The sequence below is a fragment of the Halichoeres trimaculatus genome, unplaced genomic scaffold (assembly GCF_033239565.1).
Source record: "Halichoeres trimaculatus isolate MK-OKI-2021-1 unplaced genomic scaffold, fHalTri1.1 fHalTri1_scaffold_5, whole genome shotgun sequence".
NCBI classification, from domain to species: domain Eukaryota; kingdom Metazoa; phylum Chordata; class Actinopteri; order Labriformes; family Labridae; genus Halichoeres; species Halichoeres trimaculatus.
In genome coordinates this window covers 14,291,193-14,318,257 of record NW_027437183.1, presented here as the reverse complement: position 1 = coordinate 14,318,257, position 27,065 = coordinate 14,291,193, and the positions used below count along the sequence as shown (strand labels likewise).

Sequence of the window (27,065 nt, the reverse complement as noted above, 5' to 3'; positions counted from 1 at the left end):
TGCCCCTGCAGGCTTGATTTAATGACACTGATTGCTGAGATACAACACTTTATAAAGCACAGACCAAAGGTCCAGTGCAGCAGTTGAGAATATTGACTTTTGGATTCACTTCCACAGTCAGTGAGAGCAACACACAAGTGTGGAGAAATACATTTGCACTTTTTGCTCAGACAGGGTGTACACTGCTGCCTCAGACACCGATAAAGATTTTCTCCACTTTGGGTATGGACTTGTAGCAATGTCAACTTGCCTGTCCTCTACAGACACCCACTCACAGCTCTTCTCTTGTCTTCTCTTTCCCTCCTGTTTTTTCTTTCAGCTGTTGAAGAAACAGGAGGAGACTCTTGGAAATACAGTCTACGGGTGAGTATAGAGAATTCAAACACTGAAAGAAGCTTGTTTTGTTGTCACATGAATTACTTGAACAGTGGGAAAACAAGAGTGGTCTTCACTGTTGGTAGGAAATTCAGCTGTCTTTGTGTTTGGATGTGCCCAGTGGTGGTTTTACACACAGAAGTCAATACTTCAGAAAGAAAAATGTCAGCATCTTTGCGCGTTTTATTCACATACTGCTGTCATCTAAGAATAGCCAGCGGAGAAATGTTGTTATACAACTCAAAAATATCAAAATATGAAAATTATTTCTTACAGTGGCTCTGTGCAGCTTGAATGCTTTGCAACTTTTGGTTCTATGACTTCTGTTGTTAGAGGCTTTTGTCCAGCTGACTTAGAAAATTATAACATTATGTCTTATCCAGTGCTTTATTTTTGCCTGTCTGTTTTACTATCAAGAAGATAGGAATGTGTTCATAAAAAAATCCAATCTCCAGTAATACAATTAGAGTCCATCTCAATATGTGTGGTGCCCCTGGATATTGGTAGGAAGTGCGTCAGTGTCTCTGGAGATCTGTGCAGGGATGATGTACTGAGTAGATGGAGGTGCTTCATTTCACCCTCTACTTAATCCTTACATGAAATATGTTCACACATTCTTTCCTTAGATTTAAATTTCAGCAAATTTTTGAAGCTGTGCCTTTTTTTCTTTCACAGAGTGAGGCCTCTTTAAACCTTTTCAATAGCATATTGTAATGCACAATATGGTCCATGAATTATATGTATGACGTCATCCTAAGCCTCTCATGTGAATGAATCCAAATAAATCATTAAAGATGACTTACCCTTACTTTGGCCAATAGAACAAACGTGTCTCCAGGATTGGCTCTTAAGAGGTGTCATCTGACTCCTGACCTCTCCTGCTATGACAGGCAGGCTTTGAGATGTCACGAATACGGGTTTTGTACGGAGTGTACAGCAGGTGTTCATGAATCAACTCAGCTCATGTCGTCAAATTCTAACACCTTTATTTCATATTGATTTTTCGTGACACCTCAAACCCAATAATCTTCTGGTGGAGGTGGAGGTGAATGGGCGGCTAGTGTTGCTTTGGTTGAACACTTAGACACATAGACACACACGGAGATTTCCCCTGACGGTGTCTCATTGTGGCTGCAGCTGCCTGACTTTTAACTGGAACAAAGAAAAGACATCACTGCTGTTCAGGCTGACTTGCATTAGTGATTCCATAATTACAGCATTGATTCCCAATCATTGCCATTTGTTTTTAAAGCCTTTAATGAAATGTACTTTTTACAAAACTGATTGTTTTATTTAATGTGAAGGCCACCTGTCGCTCAAGTTAGCTCTCATAAACTTTTAGTCCCTCTCTCTTGCTTCAAAGCTGAAGATGTCTGTACTTCTTTATTGCATCTCAAAGGCTTCTATCATAGTTTGTTTCACTACTGGCCTTTTTCAATCAGGGGCTCTTATTTTTGTTAACTTGTGTGGAAGCAGTTTGTAATTGCACTTTACGTTTGAGTGTAAATGCCTTTTTAAGTGTTTCTTTGTGCTTATGTAGGGTATACACTCACATTTTACCTTTTTATAAACCACAACCACTATCACTGGGTGCACAATAAAACCAGAGCATGCTGCTTAGCCTGGAGAGAACTGTATTTGGATGAATTAATGTGATGACTTTCTATTCAGTTAACCATCCATTCTTCCAATTAACCTCCTTTCCCTTTGTCTTCTCTGCTCTCTTCCTCCATGAAGCCTTGCACAGAAGTATTGTTCCTCGATATCTTCCACAACTACAGCCAGACGCTGACACCGGTGCTGCTGGATATGGTGCAGAATCTCCAGGGTCAGTTAAATGTCAATTAATATGTAATAAAATGCCAAAAGTGCAGTCTTCTCTCTTTCCAGCAAACCTTTGACGTACCTTCAGTGTGAAGATAATCACGCACTCAGACACCAGGAGATGAAATTCATCAAGTTTTGCCTTCCTATAGGCTAAAAATTTCACCTTAAGATTAAAGTTCATGAAAATTTCATGGTCCTCCTGGATTTTAATGTCAGACTGGGGGGTCTGTCTGATATGTTTCCACTTAATGCTCAAAGACTTTCTTTTCTAAAAGTATTCCTTGTAATAGTTGTTAGTTTTTTCATGTTGAAGTCTTTATAATTGAAGACACTGTTATGTGAAAACAACACCCTTTCATTAACAACACATACAATGTGGCTCAGTTACAGAAAGACAAAATGAGCCTCTGGTGTGAGACCCATTGTCACAGGTCGCCTGCCCTCAGAGGAGATGATTGATGCAGTATTTCATATATCTGCTCAATCAATTCATTTTGCTCTCAGCAATATGGGCAACATGCAATCTATAGGCCTTACAGCACACATAACCTCTCTTAACTCTAGTCAGTCAGTCTTCACATAGATACACACATACCACGCTGCCACCAGTCCCTTGATGCTACCGGTGTGTAGTTCTTGTTCCGGTGTTGAATTAGCAGGGCCATTGCTCAAACTGGTGGATTACAACGCCTGCTCCCAGCCTGCCTCCCAAGCTGCTTTCGTTTTCAAAGTGACAGACTGGAAATGGGTTCTGCTGGAGCAAGAAAGACGCCAGATTGGGTAATTCTATGGTTGAAGGGACGCAGCTATTGATTTGAGACCTGAGTACACAACAAGGACTAATAAAGAGAAAAAAGACCAGTAAAATGACTGAGATAAGTGTGATACTGAGGAGCATGGTACTGGGTATGTTTCAATCAGGGGTGTCCTAATTTTATGCCAATACTTAGCTTTTTAGTGCCCTTAATACAGAATACTGAGGTAATACCTATTGTGTCAAGAATCTGTATCATTCTATTCATGTTTGACACAGAAAATCATATGAATGTAAAACAACCTCTTGCTGTTTAAATGTGATTTTTAAAGACTGTATAATAAATAAATAAACTGTTTTAAATGAACTAAATTGGACTTCACAACCTTTCCCCCTTAGATCGAGTAAATCAATCAACCTTCAAGAAAGACTTTGACTGGGTTGAGGTCTGCCTTGTCACTCATCCTAAGTATTGAATGTTTATCTGTCTTCACAGGGCCAACCAATGTGGAGGACCCTGTTCAACTACTGATGAAGGATGCAGGTGAGCCAGAGCCTTTTTGTTATTTCAATGCATTTTTGCTGAATTCTTAACTGGCTCATCCACTCCATAGATTAAATATTTTTCTCTTTTTTGTTCCCTCATCTCATGCCCCTTTTATCCCTTTCTGCTTTTGGCATTTATAACTCTGAGGAAGGCTTTTATTAAGTTGGTTTCATGGCATACATAACTCGCATATAATCACAGAGCATATAAATAAGAAAGCTTATCTTAAAGCAGGAGACCTGTCGAGATCCTACTAGCTTTTGGATACTGTTGATAAAAAGCAGACTCGACTGGATGATGAAGCAGTCGTAGCATCAGTGGCATAACTGTAACTGTAAGCCAGAGCCACAGGGGTAAATATCAGCAGGTGCTGTTTTGAACAAATAAGACCAGAATTAATGTACTAATACAGGTCCTTCTCAAAAAATTAGCATATTGTGATAAAGTTCATTATTTTCTGTAATGTATTGATAAACATTAGATTTTCATATATTTTAGATTCATTACACACAACTGAAGTAGTTCAAGCCTTTTATTGTTTTAATATTGATGCTTTTGGCAAAAAAGTAAAGAAAAACCAAAAACCCCTGTCTCAAAAAATTAGCATATTTCATCCGACCAATAAAAGAAAAGTGTTTTTAATACAAAATAAGTCAACCTTCAAATAATTTTGTTCAGTTATGCACTCAATTCTTGGTCGGGAATCCTTTAACAGAAACGACTGCTTCAATGCGGCATGGCATGGAGGCAATCAGCCCGTGGCATTTCTGAGATGTTATGGAGGCCCAGGAAGCTTCGATAGCAGCCTTAAGCTCATCCACAGTGTTGGATCTGGTGACTCTCAACCTCCTCTTCAAGATATCCCACAGATTCTCAATGGGGTTCAGGTCAGGAGAGTTGGCAGGCCAGTTGAGCACAGTAATACCATGGTCAGTAAACCATTTGCCAGTGGTTTTGGCACTGTGAGCAGGTGCCAGGTCGTGCTGAAAAATGAAATCTTCATCTCCATAAAGCTTTTCAGCAGATGGAAGCATGAAGTGCTCCAAAATCTCCTGCAGCTAGCTGCATTGACCCTGCCCTTGATAAAACACAGTGGACCACCACCACCAGCTGACACGGCACCCCAGACCATCACTGACTGTGGGTACTTGACACTGGACTTCAGGCATATTGACATTTCTTTCTCCCCAGTCTTCCTCCAGACTCTGGCACCTTGATTTCCAAATGACATGCAAAATTTACTTTCATCTGAAAAAAGTACTTTGGACCACTGAGCAACAGTCCAGTCCTGCTTCTCTGTAGCCCAGGTCAGGCGCTTCTGCCACTGTTTCTGGCTCAAAAGTGGCTTCGCCTGGGGAATGGGGCACCTGTTGCCCATTTCCTGCACACGCCTGTGCACGGTGGCTCTGGATGTTTCTACTCCGGACTCAGTCCACCGTTTCCACAGGTCCCCCCAAGGTCTGGAATCGGCCCTTCTCCACAATCTTCCTCAGGGTCTGGTCACCTCTTCTGGTTGTGCAGCGTTTTCTGACACACTTTTCCTTCCCACAGACTTCCCACTGAGGTGCCTTGATACAGCACTCTGGGAACAACCTATTCGCTCAGAAATTTCTTTCTGTGTCTTACCCTCTTGCTTGAGGGTGTCAATGATGGCCTTCTGGACTGCAGTCAGGTCGGCAGTCTTACCCATGATTGCGGTTTTGAGAAATGAACCAGGCTGGGAGTTTTTAAAAGCTTCAGGAATCTTTAGCAGGTGTTTAGAGTTAATTTGTTGATACAGATGATTAGGTTAATAGCTCATTTAGAGTAACTTTTCACGATATGCTAATTTTTTGAGATAGGGATTTTTGTTTTTTCATTACTTTTTTTGTCAAAATCATCAATATTAAAACAATAAAAGGCTTGAACTACTTCAGTTGTGTGTAATGAATCTTAAATATATGAAAGTCTAATGTTTATCAGTACATTACAGAAAATAATGAACTTTATCACAATATGCTAATTTTTTGAGAAGGACCTGTATATCTACATGGTGATGTTATGTACAGTGCTGTAAAAATAGCATACATTGTTTATTGATACAGTTGGGCTTGTATCAGAAAGCTAAAAAAAACACTGTGAGTGTAACTGTCCATCTGATGTGCAATAACAGCATTTGTTAAGATACACGATAACATGACTTGGACCACCTGCATAGATCCTTTTTTTTTATTTGACAAATGCAAATGTGACAGAAGCAAGAAGCCGAGTATGAACCATCTTAGAGCCTTTTTTGACTTTCCTGAGGTGTTCACTTATATTTCTGTCGTCTCCACTTCAGTCTCATATCTGTCGTTATCATGCTGCCCTGGTATCAGCAATAACCACCCCCCTGAGTTGGTATATTTAAATATATCCATTAGCCCTCTTGGATGCCTTCCAGTGAATACTAAAACATATTGAAAACTTAGCAAAATCCTTTTTAGGTAGCTGGAGCAATTAGACTTCTGTAGAGAAGGAAATCACTATAGTTTGCCTCAAAGGGAAACTGAACTGTGCCGGTAAATACAGCATGGCTCTTTGTAATCAACATCACATAATGTGATTATTGAAGTTCTAATGCTGACTGGGTAATGGCGAGTATCCACACTCAACAGCTGGCTGCTTTTCCCCTCCACTCTTTCCATCTTTAAAAGAAAAATGCATGTTACACTCTCTGACAGTTTCCAATTTCCTCCCAGTTTTATGTACCCATAAAAAGTAACTCTTCACAGCTTCTCATAGCTTTGGTTTTTGTAATAAGGACAAGTCCACTGCTTCAGCACCTCTGGACTTTCTATATTTTCTGCCTATTTCTCCATCTATCCATCTCTTTGTCATGATGAATGAGTGAAAATATGTCTAAATGGCATTTAGCTGCTCCAGTGGTTTTGGATCATTTCTCTGAGAGACCTTTTCAGTATTTTACATCCCTCTCTTACTTTCTCTGCTACAGCTTTCGTCTCTCTCTCATACACAAAAAGAGACACACTGTAGAGCCCAATATGAACTCAGGCTTAATGCCAACCTTTCATAATGCTGGAGAAATAAAGTAATGGGAAAAGTTTCAGTATTTCTAATAAATCTTTGCTTCTCTCCCTTTGTTATTTTCTTTTCTCTGCCATCTCCAGAATAATTCTTTTAAAGAGAAGATATAAATAGTAACAGGAGACATTGCTTTTAACTTGGATTGCTTCTGTCCCTTTATCTGTCTTCGTATAACTGCTCTCATCCTGTCATCGTGACTCCAGTCTCAACTTTTATCTTTTTCTGCAGGTATTTTTGGAGACACCCTGATTTTTATTCTGTTTGTGCTTGAAATGTACCTTTAAGTGTTATTTTCTTAGGCCTCTGTCCTTATATGCACCCTACCAACATTATGTAGCTACAGTTAGATTCTTCATTCTGATCATTAATTGTTTCATGTTTGAAGAATAGTTTTTGAGCCTGTACTAGAGGCCAAATTTTCTAGATTTGTTTATACCAGCTCCTTGGAAAAACTGTCAAATGAATTTTCCTTGATAATATTTGGAGTAACAGGCAGGGGACGACAACCTTCAATATCCTGACCTCGTGTATACCTGATAATCTTGATAACCTTATCTCTTTGAATACTCTGTAAAGTGTAAAAATGTTGATATTTGGAGGATGAATTTATAACAGGTTTTAACTTCATTATTTTCACAGCTCCATATAATATAATCATGTTTAGCTTAAAATATGACTATAACTTAACTTAGTTTCATTTATTATAGGATTGAAGCAACAGTTAACCCATGTGGTCAGTTGCACACAGCTCCTACTCAGACACTCGTTAAATGAATGGCAGCATATTGTAGAGGCCAAAATAATGGTTGCCTTTTTCTTTTTTTTCGAATAAATATTACTTCTAATGTACATTTATGCACACCACTTGATATGTTTCACAATGTTTAGAAAGCTGCTCCTCCAAAGTTCAACTGTTTCCTGACTCTTAACATTGTTTTTTTGTTTGCAGTGTACAATGCAGTGGGACTGGCTGCTTACGAACTATTTGACAATGTCGACTTTGACCAGTGGTTCAAGAATCAGCTTCTTGGAGAGCTTCAAGTCAGCCATCACAGGTATTTTTAGAACATCCATTTATTTATTTGTTTGTTTTACTTTATGTGGTTTTATGCCACACAATACACAAACTTATAACTTCTGGGAATTTTTCCTCAAATTAAATGAACCTGAAAAATTGGTGAAAGAAGACAAAATTGTCATTCTGATAAGTTTGGGATCCCTAATGTGGTAGGTCTTTGTGAAAAACTAGTATTATAAGAGGATTTATTATCTGAAAGAGATTTTAGAGACCAGATGACACAGAAACCTGAAAAAATTTGCGACACAACTCAGGCTTGCAAATAATAGGGAACGCTGAGTCACCTTTTGCCTGATATAGTCTTGCCAAAATTGTTTTTGAAAGGCTTCCCTGAGGGAATATGTTGTTTTTTGCAGGTTTACTTATTTGAGTCCCGCGTTCTTTTTTTTTTTTTTTAATTTCTTTTTCCTTCAAATATATCCGCCAGACTGAGTTCACAGTATTACTTTTAAATGCTGTTAGGAGGGTGATGACTCTTGAGTTTGTCACATTCTGCTTCGCAAACATTGTAAAGCTTTGAAACAATAGCAGCAAAGCTTGAGGTGGGTGAGCAGTTCTTTGAAATTGGCTCTTTGATTTACTGCTAGGAAGCTCCTTTCAGACAGAACTGGTGTCTCATGCGTTCCATATTTAGCATTCTTTTCATTGGAAGTAAAGCTTATAGACTATTAACCCCTGTTGAGGAATTGATTACAGTCTGTAGAAGAGTCAATACAGGCTAAATGGTTCATAAGCAGCCAACTACTTTTTAAAAAACTGTTAGTCATGGTCACTGCAAGAACTGCTGCTCGTATTCACACAATCAATCGAAAGGCACCTGCCAAAGGTCAGTGCTGGAACAGGTTAGTTTAGCTTGAAAATAGTACAACAAACGTCATCTGAGGTCTGCAGATGGTCAGATGATGGATGAAGACATTTGAAAAAAGTGAAGGTAGAGTGAGGACAGCGGTCAGAGGCGAGAGGTGGTGAGACCGGTGTGAAGAACAAAGGAGTGCCCTGCATGCACAGACACCATGACAATCACAACAAAAAGCCTACTGCACTCACAAAGGTTGCTGATGCTTACGTCAGAGGCCAGAAATGCTTGTGTTACTGCGGCTCTGCACCCACTCAGCTCAGGTGTGTGTAACCTGCTCTCTTTGTACCTGGGTCCTTTTATTTGTTTATCAGATTTTTCATAAAGTTCAGTCACCTCAGCACAATGTGGCTCATATATTCCTTTTGATTTTAAAGTTTTACTGGATTTTGTTTTGTATTTTAAAAATCAGCTTATGGGGATGAAATAACCAAATAGGTCAGTCAGGCCTCGGGAGGGAATGAATAAAACATACACAGAAATGAAACCAAACGGACGGACAGAACAGAGGTGCAGAAAAATGCATTGTCATTTTCTCTGCATGGAAATACACCTGTACTTTTATTACCTCTCTTCTAATACGTAGAAGGGATATTAGAAAGCAGAAAGTGTAATATCCCAATGAATTTATCATAATGTTGGTGTAGGGCCTGTCTCATGCAAACCTCTTCCTCATGTAGTTTCGCTTACTTTTCTGAACCAATTTAGAGTTGACCCAGGAGAGGTGGCCCATAAACTTCAATCTATGCATTGTGCTGGTATAGAAATAGTGAAGATGGACTGACATTTGCCTTTCAGTTAATGGTAATAAAGGTAATGTGAATGAGATTTTTCTTACTTGTTTCTGTATCCTTGGAGAGTGTGTGCTCAGTTAGTATTTTCTTTTATTCAAACATGAGTAACATTGGTGTCTGCCTTTTCTTTTCTGTCTGTTTACTCAGGCATTAATGTATCCTTTGCATTTCAAAGAAATTCCAAGGGCATTTTATAAAATGTTAGTATTTCTGTAACCTGCTGCCACTGAGAAGAGTAAGCTTTGTTGAGGCTGTGACAGAGGGTGGAGCAGATAGACACACTAGGCAGGAAGGAAGAGGAGTAACATCAGCTTCAGACAAAGAAAGCCTGGCTCCTACCTGCTCACCACTAGAGGCTTTTCTTGATGTCAATGTCTTTATTCAGCATTTAACTCATCATCTGCATGGGCATTTTGTTTAACCAGTCATGATTATATTTACTAATAAAAATTTTAACTTCACCTGCTGCAGGTAGGGATGGGAATCGAAAACCGGTTTCTGTTGAGAATCAATAAAAAAAAGTTTCAATCCATCGATTTCATTAGCCTTTGTGCTTAACGATTCCCTTATCAATTCTTTTCATTGCGCCGGAGACACTGGGCCTTGCGTCGACTGGTCTGCTGCAGCTACCTTAGCTTAGCAGTTAGATAACAGTTTCCCAAGAAAACTCCGATTCAGGATTTTCAGCTTGAAGTTTTACTGAAGAACTGACTTCACAAAGAAATGTTAATTACTCTCTCTCAGGAGATTCATATTATGTACATTCAAAATGGTATAAATCACCTTTTTTACCAAAATAGCAAAATCGTGCAAGCCTGATGCTAACGTATATGGGAAACTGCATCGATATGCTAGCAGTTAGCATACGTCAGTATAACTTCAGCTTCAGAATAGAATTTCAACTTTCACCACAGAAACATATCACATCAACGCTTTGTAAAAAATACTTAAAATTTCAAATGTCAAAAGCTAACAGGCAATTAAAAGGCTCATAGCTGACTTCATAACTACGGAAAGCTTCCAAACAACTGAAACCATTGCTATAACCACTTTGAGACACTAGATGGCCTACTTGAATTATTGATATATTACAACACAGTACATCAACGTCACATTGTGTGCAAGTTTTACCTGATTCTGTATAATTATGTCCAGAAATATCCAGACCAATTACATTTCATTTACTTACGGTATAAACTCAATTAAATGTTGTTGACACAGAAAACCTGTAAAGCTACTTTTTGTTCCAAGAAAATTCACAACAGGAATTGATAAGGTAATCGATAAATGATCAGATCGATAAGCAGAATCGATGAGGCCATCGGTATTGACAAAATCTAATTAGTTCCCATCCTTAGCTGCAGGTGTGTTTTCCCTCTAGATTTTTTTTTTCCTCAGCACCCTGCCCTGCATATTGCCCACTGGCTCATATCATACCAGGGTTTTGGCTTGGAAAAAATGTGTGCAGAATGTCTTTTTTTAGCTAAGTTGATACCATGGATTGGAAAAATCAATGAAAACTGTTTTATAGCAGTGGCATTGAAAAGTATCATGGTTTTGAAAATTTTTACAATCTTGGTCATAATAAGGTTACCCCATCCTTGACCTTTTACTGGTGATGCATTTCCCCTTGAAAACAGCCAAGGGATCCATAGAAGATAAACCTTTCCACGCAGTTCTATTTTTAGAGACCTTTGCTAAAGGAAATGTTAGCTTTATAAATGACTTAGGATAAACTTTCAATTACATTTGATTTCTCTCCATTGTGGAGCTGACTAAGGCCTTGTCAGAAGATGTTCCCACAATCTGTTAAAGAAACATCTGGGATCAGAATGAAGATTTAGCCTGGATCTGGCAGTGGTATTTGGATGATATTTTACACTGAGCAGTCTCTTTCTTCCTCTGAGCAGAGTCTCTTTCTTCCTCAGCAATCAGAGGCATGTGTTCTATTTCATCCTAAGTACATGTTGTTACATCCTTCAACAACTTTTTTTTTTTAGATCCAATGTTAAACTCACAGTGGGCTGTGTATCATTCACAAGCATACCTTTGAAGATTTTTTATGGTGAAAATATCTCACGGGTTGGTTTATAAAGCCATGACTTCAAAAATTCTGAAACTTTTCATATATCACTTTGAGAAAATTGATATGTGATCACCACTAGAGTTTTATAGATGATATCACACTAATGAAGTGTGCATTACCAATGTCTCCTTTGCTTAGGACTGAATTAACGATTGTTTTTTACTCTTTCCTTCTCCTTGAGACCTCACATTACCTTCGATCTGGACCCCACAGTTCTTGTAAGGAGTGGAGAAAGTGGAGGTATTTATGGGATGAGATTAGCAAAAAGATTAAGTGCTCCTGCTTTGTCCTCATTAGCCAAAATCAGCACAATCTGAAAGTTGCTTGTGGGAGCTATAAAACAGGATCTTCTCCAGGAGAGTCTGAGAACTTTTAAGACCCCATTCTCCCTCCATATGCTACAGCAAGTTCACCTTGAAATTATGTGAATGCCCTGAAGTTTAATGTGGTATTTCACACTTTATATGTACTGTTTATTCACTCAGTAAGTTCTGAAGGTTACAAATCCCTGTTCCATACTGTGGTGGCCTGAGTTTAAGAGAGCTGTCACACTTTATGACTGCAACCCAACAAGGGAGCAGTAGTATCAAAGTGGACCACCCAGCTGAGTTTTCTGTGTTTTGTTTTAAGTTTGTTGTGCACTGGTACAATCACTGACAGACAAAGGAAATCCTTTGTGGCACGAAATAAAAACGTACTCAGAAACTCTTGTCTCTGTGGAATAACAAAACCATTTTAAGTTTTGTTGAAGTGTAATGTTTATCATTTGCTATTTTAGATAGCCTATGGTTTAACGTTGCCCACTGTCTTGGCCAAGAGTAGGAGATAAGTGAATTAGACCTGTTCTCCAGCCTCCCAGAGCATGAACAGACAGTGAGATGTGTGCAGAATAGATGGTTGAAAACTAAGCTGCCACATTTGAAAGCTTTTCAGCAAGAAGAAAACCTCAGCATCATTTCTTCAGCCTGTTAAATCAGCCATATAAAAATAAGACCCCAGTCTAAGCAGATAACAGTGTTAACATATTCTCCTTAAGCAGGGATAAAGGTAAGCAGTCATGAAGCCAAGAACTTTAAGACAAAACTTTTGGTAACCTTGTTTGTTCCTTTCTTTTTCCTAAAGTAAAGCAGTGTACAAGGCAACATCATATGCTCTTTTCAAATACTATTCAGGGTTCAAAATGATTGCCTGTGTTTTGTGGTTTTGGCGAACTCATAAATTCTAGATTGAAAATTGTAATTTTTTAATGTTTCTGATAGTTGTGTTGTATATTTTTTCTCAGTTAAACTGTCATTTTAGATATCCCATAAAACTGAGCTGAAGCCCTTGTTTGAAAAGCTGAGTGGAACTCAGCCCCTTGGGTTGTTTGTCGAAGGTCTGTTTACTCTGTATGAATAATTTTTGTGTTTTGTCTGGGGAAATGTAGGCATTCTGTTCCACTCCTGTTGTGCTCTGCTGCCAACAAGTTAGCACATACTCTAGGTACACACTTTTTTTCTGCAGTAGAGGAGTTGTATTTTGTGTTAGAGACAAATGTTTAGAAAAAGCTATGACATTCACCTCCAGTCTCACTTTTAAGGATGTATAGAGTCTGCTAATGGTAAAGACATGTTAAAAAACCTAACAGATTAAAGATTTAAGGTCTCACAAGAATCTGCCTGTATCTTATTCAGTTTCCTGAAACTGAAACTAAAAAACAGACCTGACAGATAAAAAAACCTTCATTATGCAGTACCTTTGTAGGCAAACCCCAAAACGACATTTGAAGCAATCTTTTGACTGATTCATTTGCTTTTGTTACATCATTTAAAGTAGCTTGTCTAGACAATAATCCACATTAATACAAGCAATAAAATGAGAAGCAGTCACGATTTTTTAATTACATGAAGTACAGTGGCAAAAATAAAAAACGGTTAATAGATGACCTGTCTCTTCAAAGCAGCAAACTGAATTTGTACATGACAGTCTCTGGAGTTAGGACAAGAGGTCTGTGTCCACCTGTTCCACTCCACTCCACTCCACACCACTCCACACCACTCCACACCTGCATGATTTCTCTGCTGCCTGCAATTTGTCATTGTCACTTACCATGTTGTTCACCAAGTCCAGGGTATCATTTAGATCATATTGATTCTGATTTTCTCATCAATCCTGGTTCTGAGTTGGTTTCTGGGATCCTCTCTGGTGTTTCAAGTTGTTCGCTTACATACAGGCAGTTTCACTGAAGGGGGCAAATTTACTGTTTTCTTATTTCCAGCACATGCAGCTGTGATGAATGTTTTTTCCTAGCTGAGCATCTGTTCACGAAAAGCTGATGACACAATACTTCATTAGAAATTTCTGTAAGAGTTTCAGTGACATAGCTCAAGAGTCACAAAGTTTTACTTATGATTTTAGAAGTTTCTTTTGGACAAGTGACACGTTGAGCTTAATTGCTCCGTTCAACAGGTATACAACACAGTGTCTCATTTCCTCCACGTAGGGGTAAAAATGTTTATAGATTTTGGATGAAGTGAAAGGATACAATCATCAAGCTTTGGATCTGTAACCGAGAGTTTATGTAACAAGTGAAACAAAATGCTTTCCATTCCTGTAGGTTTAAAGTGTAATCAGTTCATTTTTGTTGTACTTAAGACTCTTATTTTTTGGGCTAGGTAACTACTTGTGTTAAACAGCAAGACTTGCATAATGCTTGAGTATCTAAGCTTGTGCAAACTTCGAACAAAGGATTATAAGGTTTTGATAGGCAAGAGATAAATGAGCTAATGGGCCTAATACTTGAAGATTGTAATTAAAGCCACAGAAGCAAATCCTGGTGTTCCATGTTTTATCAATACAATTATCGATTTACCCTTACAGTAAATTTAAGATCTGTTTTCCAAAACTTATTTTCTGCATCGCGTTCTCTCTCTATTGGTGTTTTAAAGTGTGATTGTGCCTCTGATGGGTTTTACTGTTTTATGATAGAGCCCCTGCCTAAGTCTGAATCGATCCATGAATCAGCAGCAGTGTAAATATTAATTCCAAACTCTGTCAACAAATCTATTGTGCATGACTTACACCTTGGGCTAAGCCTAAGGCGGCCCGTAAGCTCCTTTTTAAAGAAAAGGTGGATGTCACTTTTCAGCATCACTGCAGCACTCACACACACACACTCACACACACACAGTTTGAACAGTTCTACTTTCACTTTCTGCTCACACACAAGTTTGACTTGTTGTCAATCTTACCCTCCCTTCTCTGCCTCAACCAAAACAGTTGACATTACCTGCAATGAATCATCATGTCTGAGAGCACAGAGATGACAGCAAGTCATCTTTGAGCACACAAACAAAACACATGACTTCTACTTGGACAAGGACAAACACTTCAATATCAATCACAGTGACACCTGAGAATAGCCAGAAGAAGCTTTGGGTGTCACCCAGAGACATGGTGAGATACAGATACAGTGCGCTCCATCATTCAACTGTCAAAGCCTGCTCATATAGGAGACCGTGAAACACTTTGGCATTTTGACATAGCCTTTTGTCATTTAGACCTTTGTGTGGTTTTCTGTCCCTGATGACCACCAGATGCTTTAAAACTGTTCTGAGCTTTTGGCTATCTGAAACTTATTTTCTCTTTTTGTGGAGTTTCTCCTGACTCAGAGCAATTTGTAAGCCTTTGTTGGATTAGGTGAAATATTGACTCTCCTGTAACATCTCACCTGCCCACAACAGAATCAGAGAGGTGTGATGGGGGAACCTAGCTGTCCAACAGCCATGCTGCCATTGGAGGTGTGAGACTGGATTGCTGTAAACAGCAAAGCAAGCTAGGCAGAACAGCGCTCTGTGTATGTGTCTGAGCGTCTGTGTGTGTATGTGTAGCTTTTCCTGCAGCTTGTCCTGGTTCAGGTTCAGCCACTCACAACTGTTAATCCCAATTCTGTTGGTTGAATTGTTGTTGAGGCACACTCAGAAATAATTAAGCCGACTGTTAGTGATGTAATGTTATTTGAATGCCACTACACTGGTGTAAAATGAATTGTATGGCTGGTGAGTGCTCGTGATTGATTCATGACATTCATTTAGTCAGGATACGGTGTTAAACTGAAGGCTGTACGGATCAAACGTTGTACCTGAATCCCTGATCTAGCTGCCTGCAGTTATATCATCTATTTTTGATAACACCCCCCTTGAAATTGCGATGAAACAATGGGCTTCCTGACTAATGTGCAGCTGTGTATTTGTTCACTGATCCTAGATTCATAATTTCCACTGAGGCTAGGCTGTTGATAGCTTTTTATTCTAAGCACAACTGAATTTGGCATGTTCACACAGGTGAAAATTTAAGCTTCCGAGCACAAAGCAGCACCAAATTGTGCTTTGATTGCTGCAGTGTGTGCAGACAGGCACAATGCATCAGATTTTTTAAACAGCTGGATTCATAACTACTAGAAAGACATTCTGACAGCTGTTGGTTGTTTTTTAGAAGTCAACAGCAAATATCTATGTTTACAAGCCATGTTTATTTCTATAGGGACCCAGCTAGAGGCTCTTTACAGCTGAGTTTGCAGTTGGTAGGTGGATCATAAATTTCTTACAGTGACTACTTCTTTTTTAATGTTTCATTTCTGCCATTTTTGCTTTCATGAGCTTGGACAGCTGACGAAAGGGAAAAAATGTGTGGAGTAGAGAGTGGGGTTAACACACAGCCAGAGGTTGTGGCCAGGAGTTTAAGCAGTGAGTGCTGCAATGAGGACTGTAGCCCAGTACACGCTGTGCTCTTGAACCACCAAGCTAAGTGGCGCCACCACCTCTAATGAAAGAGTTCAGTGTTGTTTTCTTGTGTTTGTCCCCATTATGGTTGGCGAGGGCAGCCACCTTCTTTTGACACAATTAAATGAGTTGAGTTGTGAATTTTCAGTTTTGAATATTCATTAAAGGTCAGAAAACACAGAAGACCTTCTGAAAGACTCTCACATGCTTTAACTGATTTATTGAAAATTGATTACTTTATTCATGTTTTTGTACTTTGGGTGACTTGCTGGTATCTACCAAGTGACCTCCAGCCCAAAATTGGGAGTCAGTGTTGGAGTGCTAAAAACTGTGGTTCGTCTGAACTGTTGTTAAGGCAGGTTGCAGGAGGAATAGCCAATTTCTCTCTTGGCATATACTGTATGGGGCTAAATGTTTTTATTACTTGTTAGTTTTCAAAGTTATAAAATTTACGAGTTTTGCCCATAATAGTGCATTTGGGACACACCTTACACTTACTCTACATAGAAGAAGCTGCTGAAGATCTGCGTTGTTACCGCATCGATCTTGAGCAAAGCTAAGTTGAGTTCAGCATTTCCAATATTGCTACTGCTGGTGATAGTCTTAAAAACTCAGTGTCAGCAACAAATGGGTGACATCACAGACACTATGTTCTTACGCTGTACAATCTGTGCCATTTGCGTGACATTTTACCACCAACCGGTTGCTTAAAAAAAGCAATGCAACAACCATGGTATTGAAATATAAATGCCCCCAAAATGAAAAACAAAAGTGTCACACATTGTCTTCAAACTTGTTTTATTTCCAACAACAACATTGCACCAACTAGTTTCTAGATAGTTATAACTCTACTACCAATTTACTTCCTTTAGTCCGCATGGATTTCCCATATAATTGTCAGATGATGAGCAGAGTAGCTGACAGCTGTTTGAAGTTACAGAAGTTGAGGACAGATGAGTCATGTCCAACCTTTGACTGACTGACAAACACCTCCGTCAACCTGCCTCTCCATCTGCCTCTCCATCCTTTTCTACCACTCTGCCCGCACACCAATAATAAACACTACCAGCTGTATTCTCCCCAGCTGAAGCACCTACTCTGTATTTGTCAGTCAGACATGCACCACTCTCTAATGCAGCATGCCGGGCTGGGACCAGCACTTATCTTTTAGTCACTTCAGCAGATGCCAGGAGTGAAAAATAATCAGCACATGGATTAAGATGTTGTCAGAGATAATGCAGTTGATTGTCAGGAATTGTTTTGTGTGCACTCGGGTCTTAACTCTTATATATACACATAATTGGTAACGGTTGTCTACAGTATGTTTCTTTGCAAAGTAAAGCAGCTTTATCTAAACATATCGTGGAAAAACAATTGTCTCTGTGTATTTACCATGGTTAATCATTTGTAATTTAGTTGTTTATTTTAAATGACACAAACTTGTTATCTGAGTGTCAGCACATTGGTGCCAGCTTGTTGTTTGGAATCTGTTTATACAGAGGGCTCTGGGACTGTGCCCATGGCCATTGTCACCTGGCACTACCTCTCTGCTCTATTGTGTTGGAACCATCTCACATGTTGCAAATTCTGATTGTTTTGGCTGCGCTTGTCCTCCTTAGAAGTATTTGGATGCTATTTTTCTCCCTGCATGCATCACTGCCTCTTCATAGATCAGCACAGGGGTACCTCAGTGCCCTAATGTGCTTTTAAGATGATGGGAAATTCATGTAGCATTAACATGATGCTATGAGTGATGGTTATCCTAAAAGTCAGTGCATATTGTGTTTAGAATAATTTACATTACTGGGAAGAAATATTAGAAAATCAATTTTATTACAACAAAAAAGGATGCAGCACAACCACACACACTCACAGACACATGCACACACACTGTTGCTTGCCATCTCCAAGTCCTGAGTCATGCTGTTGTTTAGTATCTTCTGGCTTGAGGCCCAGACTGTGGTCTCTGTCTCCCTGTGGATATTTGACAAGAAGCCAACCCGAGTGTCATTCCTCTATCCCTTTATCCTCTCATCTTTCTGTTCCTTCATCCCTCCATCCACTCGGGTTCTGTCAAAGCAGTCCACAGACACACTTTCTGTCTCAGATACAAACAAGGGCAGCTGCCGAGGGACATGTCTTTTTTTTGATACAACTTTTTAAAGACCATCAGTTCCCAACATGTGGTGGCTCACATTTGGGACATGCAGTGCACAACATTTTATTTTCTATCACACAGCCTCAGTGGACTCAGATCATTCCAGCTTTTGAACTACACTATTCCCTCAGACTTTCTGTCACTGGTTGTCATCTCCCATAGGCCTTGCTTGCATGCAGTCATTTGAACACACAACATACTCACTCTTTCAACTTTCTCCACTCTCATTCTCAGTGTAATACCCAGTTTTTACTGTTTAGTAAGTTATAAATTTGGATTTTACTGTGGTCTGCACGATTATCGCAATCGCAATCGCAATGTCAGCACATGCAATTCAGATTTTTCTCCACGATAACCAAGCAAATCTGTAGACTCATAATGACACAACTTTTTTTTATTAAATCGCAAGCACAATCGCAATCGCAATATTGTCCACCTAATCGCAAATCGCACCTTTTCCCCAAATCGTGCAGCACTAGTCTGCACAGGTGTGTAAAAGCATGTCTTTTTATTCTAAGTGCTGTGATCTGGCAGTGAACTCATGGCCCAACATGTAAACTAGCAGAGTGTCGGTGGAATTAGGTACAGGTTTTGACTTGGAAACAGGTGTGAAGCAGTGAGGCTGATAAAGCTTTCTACCTCAGAGCACAAATTTATACCTCAGTCCAACCAGGCATATGCTGCTGAAAAGAACTGTTTCAGAAAGACGAAAAAATGTCTGCTGGTTTTTAGAACTTCTAAAGCTCATGTGTTTTTGATGCAGCCATGCGTACTGTTGCTACAGCTTACTGAAAATGGGCGAAGATTTTAGAGAAATTACAACTCTCCTCTCTCCTATTCTTCTCCAGGTACAAGTTGATCCGCCGGCGAGTCATATGGCTAATAGGCCAGTGGATCTCTGTCAAATTCAAATCCGATCTTCGGCCTTTACTCTACGAGGTCATCCTGAGCCTCATGCAGGATCCCGACTTGGTGGTAAGACAGCCATAGACACATAGTCTGTCATTTTTCAAACCGCTTGTTATAACTAGGGTGCTAACTTTCCTGAAATCATTCCATTCATAATGACCGAATTGAGCCCTTAGTGAGCTGTGGGCTTTAAATTACACAAACAATTCTCTGCCTAATAGCATGGAACCAGGACTATAATGCCTCCAGCTTTCTACAGTTTAAGCTAAAGGCATAAATCAGAAGTTACAGGACAGATTTCTCCACCCCCTTTCATGAACGTATTAACATTTTTGTTCAGCTATAGTGTCGAAAAAACATATTAGTGTTAAAATGTGGCTATCATCATACCATAGCTCTGCACTTTGAAAGTACCTTTCAGCATTTCAGGGTTTATGAGAGCCATCGTCAGCCATGTGCTTGATTTATGTTTTCTTTATGCAGAGCTCATAATAGAAATGACAATAAAAATCTGCATTATTTACAATTCAACAAAACCTCTCCATGGGAATACAACCTCATGAGCTACTGAGTTCAATTGATGCCTCTAATTGCCTCTCTGAGTTCATAATCCATCTTTGTGTGAGAGAACTTTTCGATGTTTATCTGCAGTCAGTCTCCTCAGTTGCTCTTCACAACAGGTGATTATAATGTAATTAGAATTGTAATCTAATTAAGGAAATAATTTATTTGAAGGAGGGCCCACACAAACATGATGATCTGATAATGTTTATAAGCATTAACCAAGCTGTGATTGTGCAGCTCTTCACTATAATTGCATGTGCCGAGTCTAGATGCATAATTTATTTTGATACATAAACTATTGGAAGAGAGGCACACCTTTGGTGCTAACAATGTTAAGTAATGTAGTTTGTAACAGCTAACAGGTAATGTAACATGTTACAATGATTCCAGTTCCATGGCTTGTGTCAATTCCTCTTTATTATTGATGAAATGAGTTGTAGGCACCCACAATTTAGTTACACGTGTGTGCACGTAGTGTTATAAGCACTGCAAGTAAACGCCCTTACTTTGAGTTATTCTCCATTTGACACAGTGAACATCTTTTTATTTTCTTATTTCCGAAGAAACACAAAATTTGCCATATCTGATACTCGACCTTATCAAGCACATAATTCATCAAAGATTGTTCAACCCTGTTTTAGAATCTGGTGCCACACATTGAAACCACATTAATTGGGTTATAATGGCTCTTACAGTTTCATTGGCCTCTTCTAGACCAGACCAGCCTGCTGTCACATCAGTGACCCTCTCACCAATCATAAAGGCGGTTCCTTCTCAGTTTTGTCTGGCCCAATTAGAGCCTCTTTGGGAAAATTAATTATTGATCATAAACTTTTAATGGCCCCATGGATGAAGCCACCCTCTATCAATCAACCCAAGTGCCTGTTTCTCTCTCTCTTGTTTTTTTTACTCTTTTTCTTGTTGTGTAAAAAGAAACTGAAGCACTTAAGATATCTATGACATGTAGACTTTGTCTTCATTGAATTGAGTAATTAAAATAAGGAATTATTGATTCTTTCCTATGATCATGTCTCAGCTCATCCACTTAGCCTTTGGCTGCTACTATTATCTCCTGTTTTTATCCATTCATTTCTGTATCATTTAAAAGAAGAAATATATTAGAGGACTAGACAAATGTAAGAAAAAGATAAGGGCTGTATAAAAAGAAGGTCATGATTCTGTTCAGTTGTCTTGAATGCCATCAGTAAGTGCACAAAAAAATGAAAAGAAGTTGACTTTGGATTTCTAAAACCACAACCCACAGAAATGAGTGTTCTCTTGGACAACTGTCGACAGTTCTAGTTGCTTTGTTGGATGCTGTGCTCCACTGTTGAATCTAAAAACCCTCACATTTTTTCAATACAATGTAATAATATTCAGTTCCTTAAAATCACATATATATGCCATAAACAATTCTGGATCTCAGTGTATGGATTTTTACAGCATTGTTACCTTGCTATCTTAAATGAATTACTGGTCATTTGACCAAACATCTTATGCAACAAGTAGGTTTGAACAGATGTGTTTTTCTAACCAGCTGTTATCTGTAGGGCAAAAAAAATTGAAAACGCAATTAATTTGTTTATAATGTTAAGAAAACAATATAGCTTTATTGTCATCAAATGTTCACATGCATAAAGTTTGATCAGCATTGTGATATGATTCATTTTTCCAGTGCAGTCACCTCTTCTCTCCATCAGCAACAATCACCTCTGATGTTTCCTGCAGATTCTGAGTCAGGGCTAAATATACTCCTTAACTCCTTCTATTTCTGGGCCATTTGTACTCCCAGTGGGGGTTGATAAGGTTTTCCTGAATTCTCTTTGACGACATCAAGCTGTGATGTTTCAGTCAACATCTCTTCTCCTGTCCTCGGCTGCAGGGATGCTTTAATGTGTGAAATTTGGCCTCATGTTCAAAACAATTATTTGGTGTTAGTGTTACTTTTACAAGATGTTTAAAAAGACTCAAAATGTTATTAAAACATTTATGACAGACTGGTCACTTAAAAAAACAACAACCTATGCATGTAGTTTATTTCTTCTCCAGTAAGGCAACTCTGTATTTCCATTGAAATTAAAAGTCTCAGCTGAACTTTAAGGCCGTAGTTGAACTTTAACCTTCCCCTGAGCATTTCAGACTGTATCACGCCAATCTAAGTCCCAAGTTAATACTATTACTAAATAGATGTTTTCTAAGAATTCAGAATTGCTTTTTACAGAGTAGTTGCCACATTCAAGCTCTTCTTCCACTATTTTTAGACCCAGCGAGTTGGCTCTGTGTAATTTTCTCTGATTAAACTTTGAATCCCTTTAAATTCAGTTTGAACATGCTGTTTTTTAAGTATTTCTCCAAGGCAATTTGAGACGGAATAATAATGTGAAGTAAATGTGACTGAATCATTTAGGGGCATTTCGTCGGTGTGTGCATTTGTGCACGAGTGTGTCTGTGTCTGTGTGGGATTATGGGACCCAGTTGAGTATTTCATCAAGCGATCTATTATCTTCTACACTTTGCTGTAGCATTGAAATGCAGTTTCTCTCATTAGGCTGTTTGAATTGCCAACAAGGCCTGTGCTGATGGCAGCTGATGGGCCCCATTCATCAGCATACTCCCTTTGTTGCTTCTTAATGTATGCAGCATTATAAAAACATTATTCTTTACTTTATGATCTTGCAGGCTCAGGGGAATTATTTTTACATCTCCAAGTCCAACTGCTCTACACATTCAACTTCAAGCAACTTTGCAACTTGAATGTACATCTCATATAGTCCTGTTTGTCATTCTGTTTGTTCCACTTTTCTACATTTGAGTGACAGGATATATATTTTTTATGGATCAAATCTGCAAGTTAGAGCTCTTCTTTTCTACCTTTGTTTAACATCTCTTGAGTATCTATTTTAGCCGACCTCCAGCTAACCTGTGTTAGGCATAAAATGTTATTGAATGTAGACCACTTAAACGTTCTCGCCCTTTTTGCAGAACTTTGATAAGAAAATGTTTTCTTTTCCAGAAACCACCATTTAAAGTTGTGTGTAGGGGAAGCTGTATAATTTGTCCAAATGTCACATATTTCATTCAGAGTAGTTTTTTGGCTTCAATCCCATTGCCTGTTTGGGAAATCAGTGCTCAGTTTCCAAGTGTGAAATGCTGATAATGCACTTCTTTGACAATACCACCTCAGTTTATGGATATAAACGTTTCATTGCTGGCTTTTAGAGTGATGGTACCAAAGCAGCATCTGTTTTCTTTTCAGAGCTTTTAAACACAAAGTCTTAAAAAGTTTTAATGAAAGACATATCAGAAGTAGTTTGCAGTTCAAAGTTTCAAATCAGTGCTGTTCTCATGGTGACAGGTCTGTGCTGTGGATGTGATGGTTGCTTTTTTCAAGGAGGATTTTTGACACTTTTTTAAATGTCTTACTTATTGACTGAAAAATACCTGAATAAGTGAGAACACGATACTTCTGAGTAATGCTTTGGTTTGATGGGTAGAAATAAAGACATGGGTACAAACTATGAAACTGTTACAAAGTTTCCTTAAATCTGAAGTGAACTGTGAACATCAAAAAGAGAAACTCTGACTCCTCCAGTAAAGATGTATTTTTCAAAATGCCAAGCAACAAGTATTTTTAAATTTACCATTTTTGACCCAGAAAAAGTATATATTTAAATGTTGTTTCTTACTCCAAATGTATACTCTTCTTAAAACTACATGACAAGAATGTAGCGTTTATTATGTAAAAGCATGAACATTTTTCCAGACAGTAATTACAGCAGAATGAGGTCATAATTTATAACAATTTATGGGTGGGTTGGTAAATAAAGACAAAGTTGCTCTTGCTATAAGCAAGAAAGAAATAAAACACTTTTATGGTCCAAGCTTCTTTATTTGACATACTGTGTGATTGCTTCTGTCAGGGCAATAAAGAACACTTACCTTCAGTGAGTGAACCAAATGAAGTTAAAGCTGAATTCTTGCACCCTCAGTCTGGATCCAAGCTCCAAAAACTCTGAAATCTCTTATAAAGATCAGGAATCACTTGTAGTAGATGCAGACTTAAGGAGTCAAGTATTTATTATAGGAATGCAGAAAAAAGTAGCATGATAAAACTACCTTCTGACCTGAAAGAGTTGATAACATTTGTCTGCAACATGGTGTAACATTGCACAACACACCTTCAATCACCCTTACACTCTTTCTTCCACCCTCAGAGACTCCTGCCGTTCGTACTTCAAATGTGTTGTGAAGGTGTTGAGAAAGACGTGGCTGTAATAGAGTTCTCAGCCTCTAACGTTTCTCTTTACTCGTTTACCTTCTTTAATCTCCTCTCTTCCATTTGATCACGCTCTCCCTGGTGGGCAGTTCTACCTCCATCACTCTGACACTGTGAGATTACGCTATTAGAGTCTATGAGAGTGGAGGGTCAACTTCATTTATAACATTAAAGAACCTGTATTTAACTAACCCGCTGTGAACACACTATTGAAGAGTCTTTGGGTAGAATTTAAGCTTGATACTCCAGCTTTTCTGTGGGTTTTACAGCATAGGAGGGAAATGCCAGTACCTTTTTTTTGTGCTCTATTGTCGTAGCTTTCATTTCTATTGCTCTGGCAGTTAGTATTTAAATATTTGTACAAGAATATAATAGAGTATCACTTTGAGCTGATAAAAAGGTGATAAAATGTGGTTCTTAATTTCTGAAAAAAAAATGTCACTGTCTTTTTCTCCCTATAGGTGCGGATTGAGACAGCTACAACCCTGAAGCTAAATATCCTTCCTGGGACCTAATTTTAGCAAAATATAAATTATCATAGACATTGTTTCTATGAGCCTTGAAAATCATTAACTTCTTATCTCATTTTTTATCATGTCAAGATCCTTTTTTAAGGATCTTACAGATCTTACACTCACATTTCTATCCATAGGATTTTTATGCTAAATACAAGACTCTGTGAGGACTTTTCAAGTGATTTTTTTATGCTCACTTTTATGTAGTTGCCAATTCATAAACTATCATTTAAAGTAAGACTATCAGTGCAAAAACTTGTCTCATCAAAGTGATATTTTTTAACTATCCCGGGTAGGTTTTGATTCACCCAGGAGAACATGAATCAATTTACAGCCCTTAGACCCAAAGTCCCTTTGATGACACAATGCTGAGTTGCAAAGATTAGCCATGAGAAGTGAGTTGACTGAGTGAGAAGTAGGAGATGCTCTTTTTCCTGGAGAAAACAATTTCTTGGATTTATTTTTGAGGAATGGTGGACACTGGAGCTGGACTTGCAAAAAGAAAAAGGACAGAAGAGCAGATGAAAGCTGAACAGCAGAGTGATAGAGCATGGGCTAAAGACTAAAATAAGGGTTAAGCAGTTTGTGGTAATATGCATTACAACCCACATGCAGCAGCTATACTGCAGTCTTTACGCTTGCTCTGCTTGGATAAGTTGTAGTTGGCAGATGAGCACTAGTGGGACATACTGAGGATTCACACTTGTTGCATATTCCAGACACGTATTACAGCTCATATCAAAAAAGAAAAAACAAAGTGCATGTTTTGTGAAAACATTAAAAATGAAACGAAAAAAAAAAAAATGTCGAAAAAGAATCTGGAGTCAGTTTCAGTGTGTGTTGTACCTTAGACCACAAAAGGTAAAGACAGATTTTCAAGTTCAGAGTAAGGCTGGGAGACTTGAAGCAGTTAAGAGTGTGTTTAGTGGAGTCCAGTGATGCACTTCAGCATTGATGCTGTAAAGGGAGGTGAGGGGTTCAGTCATGGATCTATATAAAAAAAGATCAATATTTATATTTATCAAACCAACTGTATATAACATTATTCTATAAAGGCTGTCATCACATTTTTAATCAACACGCTGTTTCAGCCTCTTCTTATCCTTAACCATTTGCCACCTGTTGACGATTTCGAGTTCAGGACAGAGCAGTTCCTCCCTGTGAGTATCACCACTGTAAAAATCAATCTAGATGCTTTGGATTTAGTGAGGAATCTCATTTTTCATAACCTAAAAATGGCTCAACATTTTTTGCCAGTTTCCCTTTTTCTACCTCTAATTTGTCCTCTCCTTTCATTAGTACCTCGAGTCAATCTTTGGGCTGCTCTTCCAGTTGTTGCAGCAGGTGACAGAGTGCGACACTAAAATGCAGGTTCTCCACGTCATCTCATGTGTCATCGAGAGAGTAAATATACAGGTAAGATTTGCATATTATATGAAAAAGTGAATTATATTGTACAATACCATCACCTGTTACCGTATGCAGCCTGATGTTTAGTCATGTGAAATTTCTTTCTGGGAGCTCTTTTGTTTTTGACCTGGCTCCACTGCTTTCAACACCAGTGCAGTCATTGGCTATTTTTCCATGCAGTCAATATTTCAGGTTCCTGAAACATTTAAGATAACCCATTTACTTCCCTTTTTACATAGTATCCTGATCAAAAGAGCAGTGTGGAGACAACATCTGAATGCATTATGCGTCATTTCCGCTTCTTATTCCAGCACTCAAAAGACCAAGATTCCTTGCAAACAGAACATGCCCAGAACACAAATTAATGATTTTTTTGATGGGGATACCCTAATGGAACTATACATGACCAAATATTCAGTTTAGAAAATGAGTAACCTAGGGGTGATTTTCAGGTTTAAAAAAAAATAGAATATGAGCATATTCCGTCTGTCTGAATATGTCGGGGGCAACTGACTGCATGTCAACGTAGCCATTGACTCACACTCTGCAGGGTGCTTGTGAGGTTTCAGAAAAAATCTTTACACACACTCAGAACATATATCACCCTGTACTAGCCTCAGACCACAAAGATAGAACCCTCAAAGACTTTGAGAAATGGACAAGTTTTCACACCCTGACATAAAAAGATGCCGAGTCCAGTTCTTGACTCTTAGAAACCACAAAGCCTAAAGCAGCTCTTGTATTGATGTCTGCTCTCATTTACAATGATGATAAAACCTCCCCTGCCACCACAGTGCTTTTGTGCCCTTATGGATTTTATTTTTTCCTGAGCGTCCAATAAGTCATCCTTATCCACTTAACTGTCACCCTTTAAAAATTGACCTTCTTCTCGACCCCCCCCCAAAGGCTCTTTACAGATCAGTTTTAAGCACTTTCCTTCAAATGATCCCTTGACTTAAATCTGTCACAGAAATGGCTTTCAATCCTGCGATCTGTCACTCTAGTTAAGTCTCCCACAGTCACTCGCCTTGGCTAAACTTCTAGTGTCAGTGGAAGAACCATTAGTATTCTCACCCATCACACACAAGAT

General features: G+C 38.6%; 1 protein-coding gene across 1 annotated transcript in view; it reads left to right on the top strand.

The window, feature by feature from the left end:
* Positions 1 to 27,065, top strand: part of ipo11 (importin 11) — a 135,677-nt gene that overhangs the window by 35,040 nt on the left and 73,572 nt on the right. Inside the window, exons 12-19 of the mRNA XM_074670879.1 lie at positions 320 to 363; positions 2,113 to 2,203; positions 3,453 to 3,500; positions 7,519 to 7,624; positions 19,150 to 19,276; positions 24,512 to 24,545; positions 25,685 to 25,725; positions 25,865 to 25,981. Of these exons, the coding sequence (XP_074526980.1) occupies positions 320 to 363; positions 2,113 to 2,203; positions 3,453 to 3,500; positions 7,519 to 7,624; positions 19,150 to 19,276; positions 24,512 to 24,545; positions 25,685 to 25,725; positions 25,865 to 25,981 (608 nt within the window). The remainder of the gene's footprint in view (positions 1 to 319; positions 364 to 2,112; positions 2,204 to 3,452; positions 3,501 to 7,518; positions 7,625 to 19,149; positions 19,277 to 24,511; positions 24,546 to 25,684; positions 25,726 to 25,864; positions 25,982 to 27,065) is intronic.